This window comes from Nyctibius grandis, chromosome Z, assembly GCF_013368605.1.
Source record: "Nyctibius grandis isolate bNycGra1 chromosome Z, bNycGra1.pri, whole genome shotgun sequence".
Taxonomy (NCBI): domain Eukaryota; kingdom Metazoa; phylum Chordata; class Aves; order Nyctibiiformes; family Nyctibiidae; genus Nyctibius; species Nyctibius grandis.
This window is the reverse complement of record NC_090695.1, coordinates 71,463,370-71,470,081: the sequence shown is the minus strand read 5'-3', so window position 1 is coordinate 71,470,081 and position 6,712 is coordinate 71,463,370. Positions and strand designations below refer to the sequence as shown.

The 6,712-nt window shown below is 50.5% G+C and overlaps 1 protein-coding gene across 1 annotated transcript; it reads left to right on the top strand.

Annotated features, from left to right (window-relative positions):
* Positions 1–311: 311 nt before the first annotated feature.
* Positions 312–6,496, top strand: HEMGN (hemogen). The gene is made up of 4 exons (XM_068423729.1): positions 312–438; positions 3,872–3,965; positions 4,432–4,703; positions 5,877–6,496. Exons 1-4 carry the CDS (start codon positions 357–359, stop codon positions 5,984–5,986), a joined length of 558 nt encoding a protein of 185 aa, XP_068279830.1. The 5' UTR covers positions 312–356; the 3' UTR covers positions 5,987–6,496.
* The last annotated feature ends 216 nt before the right edge of the window (positions 6,497–6,712 follow it).

The window sequence follows — 6,712 nt, the reverse complement described above, 5'->3', positions numbered from 1 at the left end:
CTCCCTGCATCTCACTCTGAAACCAGCAGCGAGGCAGTTCCGCATCCTGCTCTGCCACGCAGCTTCTCTCTACTATAAAGGAGGGCATCTGAGTCACAGTTTAGCAGCAGTGAGTGTAAATTTCCTGTATCTGAAGTGGAATTATTTGCTATATAAAAGCACTAACATGTTTTTAATCCACACAGTAGATCCTGGGCAGAGACTCGCACACCTTTGCACTCTGATAAGGAGAATATTGGTGGCCTGGCCAGATAAGAGCTTTTGGGTGGGCAGTCCGCATTTTTTTCAAGCTCTCATTATGCTGCACCAGTATCTCCAGATGCCGTTCCCAGGAAACTTTAAAACTGCAAAGAGCAATGGAGAGTTTAGGCAAAGACCACGCTTATTCGGACTCTTCCCTGCCACCCTCTGCCACCCGTGAGGAGTATGCTGTGCCAGGTAATGGTGAGACCACTCCTAACTTGAGTTTTCAGAGAGAGGAGAGAATGATCTTTGTCACCAGCAGTTTGTAAAAAAGGAGTTAATAATTACCAGTGTATGCTTGGGGGATGGAGGATGTACATTTAACTGCAAATATATGTGGCTTTTTCTGTGTTGTGTTTCAGATCACAAAGGCAGAAGCACCTATAAAGGCTTTTCAACTCAGACAAGTCCCTCAGGCAGCATCAATATATTGTCTGTTTGCAGACTGGCAATACTGTCTCATTGTTCTCTTAGCTTGATGGATTTTTTTTCCCTTTCATTTCATCTTTGTATCTCTGTGTCCTCTGCTAAATAATTTTTCACCAGGATGCAGATGTTTTACCGTGATGTTTCCTGCCTAGTGCTAGCAGGTGACAGCTTTGGAGCAGCTGTGGGAGGGCTCTGTTGGACTGGTTAAAAGTGCGTGAGAGGTGTTCGCTACCTGTGCAAAACAATTTGCTTGGAGTGGGTTGGGAAGGGCACTCATTGCAAGCAGCTAAAAATGCTTTTATGGCTCACAAGACGTTTTGAAAGGGAAAGAATTTTATCTTGGCTGCAAAGGGATGTGCAAGGGATTATGTGCTTCAGCAGTTAAACTGAAGTCCTGTGCAGATCCTGCTACTGCAACTTGTAACCTCGTCTTCCCAGGCAGCTCCCTGCCTTTTGCTATGTGGATGCAGAGTCATCTCCCGCCGGCTGTGCCCTGCTTCCTCTGACACTGCTTCATGTCGGGGAACAGCCTCCCGTTTGGGGAACATCTACTTGGCTGTACATTGTGCAGTCCAAGTGCAGTGTTTTTCATCTCAGAGGCTGACACCATCTCTGGTCATGCTGAGATGCCCCTGCCGTGACTGAGATGATACTCTGGCACTGTTGTTGTGTGTGGCCTTCACATCTGTATTGCATCCTGCTGTGTGTGCCCCTTCTCTTTGGTCTGGTTAGGCTGGAATTCTTCACTGAAAGGGTTGTCAAGCATTGGAACAGGCTGACCAGGGAAGTGGTGGAGTCACTAGCCCTGGAGGGATTTAAAAGACGTGTAGATGTGGTGCTTAGGGACATGGTTTAGTGGTGAAGTTGGCAGTGCTAGGTTAATGGTTGGACTCAATGATCTTAAAGGTCCTTTCCAACCAAAATGATTCTATGATTCTGTGATTCTATGAATTCAAGAGAGGAGCTCTCTCCTCCTGTATGGCTCTACTGTGCATAGACCAAAGGGGGCTCCTGGAACTACTGTACAAAAAACAGCAGTAAAAGAACAGAAAAACTAACAGGCAACAACAGAAAATAGGATTATTTTTTATTTTGTTGTTGTGATGGTGGCTGTTGTTATTATTAGACAGCACTTGGAATACCATGCCCAGATTTGGGCAACTCAGCACAGGAAAGACAAAGGCATGCTGGGATGAGTCCAGGGCAGGGCCACCAGGACTGCTAAAGGCTGGAGCAAATCACATACATGGATAGGCAGAGGAAACCAGGCTTGTTCAGCCAGAAGAAAAGGCTGACAAGGAGATCCTCTGCCTAACAGGTGTTACAGAGAAGGGAGAGCCAGACTCTTTTTAGGGGTGCACAGGGAAAGGACAGGAGGCACCAGGTCTGCATTGCAAACATGGCTGGATAGAAAGCAAAAAAAAATTAACAGTGAGAGTGGTGCAGAGACCAGAGAGGTGGGCTTTGAGGTATTCCCAACTTCTCTGGACAAGGTCCTGGACAGCCTGATGTAATTTTAAAGTTGGCCCTGATTTGATGTGGACATTGGAACAGAGACCAAAAGAGATCCTTTCCAAGCCAAGTTTCTGCAAGATTATTATTAATTACCAGAAGTGTCTTGTGGAAAGATCTACTTTGGGTATAGGTTGTCTCCTGCTGTCAGTTTTGCTTTTTTTCTGTCCTGGACTACGGTTTTTCTTGTGTTCAACAGACATCTGGATACAAGAGCTGAAGTCCCAGCTCAGCCTTGGAAGTCTCACCTTGTCAGTTCTCCCAGCTGGACAAGGGAATGACAAAATGATCATTCTTCACTGATGTGACTTAATACTTTAGTGTGAGCTGAGGCTCTTTGTGGAAGGAGCTGGATCTAATTACATCTGGAAGGAGCAGGTCACAGTTTTGCTTTTTCATTGTATGGGTTTTGTTGAAACTATGAAAATCAGCGCTTTTGTGACCTCTTTGGTGTATACATGGGAAGAGTCTCCTCTCTCTCCAGGCCCCAGGGAAGCAGTGTTGTTCCTGAACAATGCCGTTTGTCTCAAGGGAGCGGTCTCGTGCTACTAGATCTAAGCCAGGTCTTTAATACTACAGGCTGGAGTCCAAGCTAGAAAACTCAGGGCTGACTGGATAAGAAACTGCAAGACATATTGCCAGAGTGTCAGGGATATTGTCTGTTAGGACAAAGACATGGAGAAGGAAGTTCAGTGCTGGCTTCAGTTAAGTTCAGGAATTCATTTGCCCATGTGCAGATGGCTGAGATGTCTTTGCCTCAGGAAGCCATTTGGAGCCCTTTGCAGCCAGTGAAATGGGCACAACTTACCTTGGCCTAAGAAGGCATTGCACTGGGTGACTGGGACCCGGAGGGTGCCCCTTTATCCTGGTGGCTGTAGGTAACCTGCACATCTTGCCCAAATGGTAAAGTCAGTATTGGAGCTTTCTCACATGAGTCAGTCTGTCTTCAGCCCTGCCATGGCCTTCTTCATAGCTGCAGACCAGCTTGGGGCTGCTTGTGTGGTCTTTGGGACCAGTCTCCTCACTCACAGCAGTATACTAGCCCTGTTCTGGTCTCTGGTTGGGCCACCAGCCAAACACACATGAACATCTGTGCATGGGAAAGCCTGTGCCTGATGGCTCACCCCCTCACCCCCACAGACCTATTCCTCTGTTGTAGGGCTGGCTGTTCTGCAGGGCAAGGCTTTCTCCTTAGTTAGTTAGTTAGTTAGTTAGTTAGACGAGCATCTTAATCGCAGAGGTGGCCAGTTGCAGCTATCTGGGGAAAAGGGTAACAACAGAGCAAACATGAAGAATTATCTTGCAGCCTGCAGTGACATCTGGCCAAGGGATTTCATGGTGTCCTTATAGCATGGGAAGCCTGCCCCGTGCTTCCATCAGGCCCCAGGTCTCTACAGTGGTGAGTAGGTTGGACAAGGGCCACCCCAAGGCTGCAGCAGCAGGAAGAAAATCTCAGCTAGAAATTTAAAGTAACTTTCAGCACAGGAGCCTGGGAGCTTTGGGGTGTCATCGGAACCTACCCACTGAGCCTGAGCTGGAAGTACAGTGCCCAAGCAGTTTCGTATCAAGACACGCTTCATGACAAAAAGAGCATGGCCTCTTGCATTAGTGCTCTGTCACCAGGCAGGGAGGGATCAAATTGTCTCTTAGCCAGGATGTCATGTTAGCACTCAATTTGTGCTTGTAGATGTCATCATCACCCGCCGCTTGAGAGACCGGGAGCTGCTCCGGAAAAGAAAAGCAGAAGCCCAGGAGAAAGATTCAGTTCAGTGGGTTCTGAGGTAAATCTTGCTTATGCTGTGGAGTTGTTTTCTTGGTGCACCTAACCTGAGCCCAGGCATGGCAGCCCAGCTCCTCCATCTTTGCACAAGGACAGAGCCAAGATGGGCTCCATCAGTCTTCAGGTGGGAAAGGTGACCTGCAGCTGGTAGCTACTGAAGGTCTAGGCAGGTGTTGGGCAGCAGAGATGGATGAGGGGTGGGTTATGTAGGTGGTGGGTTGGGTGGCAAGCAGTCCTCAACCACAGCGTGGGGTTGGGGGAAAATTTGGTGCCCAAGCTCCCACCCCACAGTGTGGCCACAGGAGGCTACTGTGTGGGGCTGGGGAGGAGGGCTGCAGAAGTACAGCTTCTGCTGGGATGGAAAGGGTCACCATCACAGCTGGGAGCCTGGCAAAGCAGCCTCGGGACAGGAGGGAAAGTCCTCCATCCGATGTCCAACTCCTCATCCCTGTGAAATCCCCTGGCAGGGAGCAGGAGAAGAGCAAACGGCAAAGGAGAGGCAGAGGAGCCAGGCGAGGACGGGGCCGCCAGCCAGCAGTGGAGCCCATCCTGGAGCCAGAGCTGGAGCCGGACCCCCAGCCCAACCCACAGGGGACTGAGCCAGCACCCCCTGAGCTGGCACCACCTGAGCTGGTGCATCAAGAACAGCTGCCCATGCTGACCATCCAGGACCTGGGCAGTGGGATGCAACTGGGAGTGGCGGAGGGAGAGCTGGCAGCAAGGAGCCAGGATCCCGTGGGTGAGCTGCTGGAAAGCCACTGGCCCAGTGGGGGCTTGGGAGGCAGTGCAGTGCTGCCTCTTGAGGACTGTCAGCCAAGGTTGCTCCCCTTATCAACAACCAGCCTGCAGCATCATTAGGGCATGGGTCCCTACCCCACCAAACGTGACCTGGGTGGCTGTGAAAGGGGGTGGAATGTGTGTTGAGGCTTTGAGGGCAGATACTGCTCTCCAAGTCATGGGGAGTGATAAAAAGCCCACTGCTGTCAGTCAAGTCGTTGGCATGGGGTCTGTAGTCCATGGTCCTAAATGGCTCCTTGTCCTATGGACACCTCTGTGGCTCTGCCAAGAGCCAGGTTACGGCAGGGATGCTGTGGAGAGAAGATGCGATCTCTTGAGGCCAGAGTCAGTCAGGGAGACCCGAATCCCAGACACCCTCTGTCCACAGTCCACCCAGTTTCAGGGCTGACACTGGCAGGGGAGAGGCAAAGGTGGGCACTAGGGGGAGGGGGGGTGTCTGCAGGGGATTACACCTTTGGGACCTGCCAGGACCAAGATATGAAGGGCACTAAACTGGTCTGAATGGCAGATTGCTGTCTGGGCTCAGGAAATCCTTTTACAGCTAACACAGCTTGGGCCAGCAGGAGTTGCTCCCAGATCTGTCTTGGGCAGAGAAGAGCACACTTACTTTAGGGGTCAATGGGCCAAGCACACAGGTTGCTTCAAAACCAGGAAAACCTAGCATCTGCTTCAGAGGAGGTGAGCATCCTCTGACCCCCGATTACTGCACTTCCAGCAATGTCTGTGTCGGGGCAGGGAAGAAGAGGCCTCTTGCTGCAAAGTGTGCAATGCTCTCGTGCCATGGAAAACAACCATTCTGCATCTTGGGGCCTGGGGCTGACCAGGGCACACCACACCAGTCCAGCTCCCAGCCCTGAGATCTTGAAATGAGCAAGCATCAGGGCTGTCTTTATTTGCCTCCTGCCTTTAAATCCGCGGGGGTTTTATCCTCTCCGGCTCCCCTCCGCAGCCCCTGGGACTGCCGTGTCCTCTGAAAAGTGGGCAGGCCACCAGGAGCTACCTAACATCACAGGTCATTGCAGGACCCTGGCCACAGGGGTTTTAGCACAGCATGGAGGGGTAACGTACGAGAGGCCCCCAATATGAAATGATCTGTCTCTTACATGCCTTATAGGTGAAGAGGAGCTGCTGAAACCAGCAGAAGCAGAAATACCAGAAGCTTTGAATAATCCTCTGGAAAATGACCACCAGGAGAATGAATACAACACACACATTCTATTTTAATTTTCTGTTTGTGGGGGGTTTTTTTTTCAAGTTTTGACTCCTGCCTGACAAACTCTGATAAGTACTTCAGAGTGATTTTGACCAGCTCCTTCCTTGTCAGCAATAAACCCCACACGCTCCTGGTCACTCCGCTTTCCTTGCTTCTTGCAGGTTATGATGAGGGGGAACGAGGTCGCTTGTCCTTTGGGAGCTGCATGTTGCCTGCGGGCTCATAAGCCCCCCTGCCCTCTCTGCCGTCAGGCTGTTTCACCTGGGTGGTGGTCCCACGGTGCTCCACCACACTGCAGTTCAAGCATCCATCCGCATTTCTGAAAGGTATTTCTGATTTGCAGAAATGCGAGTGGAGTTGTGAAGCTGAAACCCAACATGATTTTTAGCTGGCTGGAGCTGTCTGGCTGGGGCTTTTTCCTACACCCGATAGACCCTACAGCCCCTTGTGTTATTATCTTCAGCCTGAAGGTCTTTCTCACAGTCTGTTTTGCTCCCCAGTAAACATCTTGCTTTCCAAAAGCCTGTTTTGTTTTCAATTTCTGGGCAACCTCACTCCAACCTCGCTGAGCCGCCACGTTAGACAAACAAAAGATGGCTAAAAACAGCTGAGTGAGACAGGCTGAAACTTGGCTGAACCATACACTTTTGTCAGGGAAATGCCATTTGGGGCAAAGACAGGAGCCACTCTGCACAGCTACTGTGTCCCCGGCTCCCCAGATACGCACCCAGGACTTC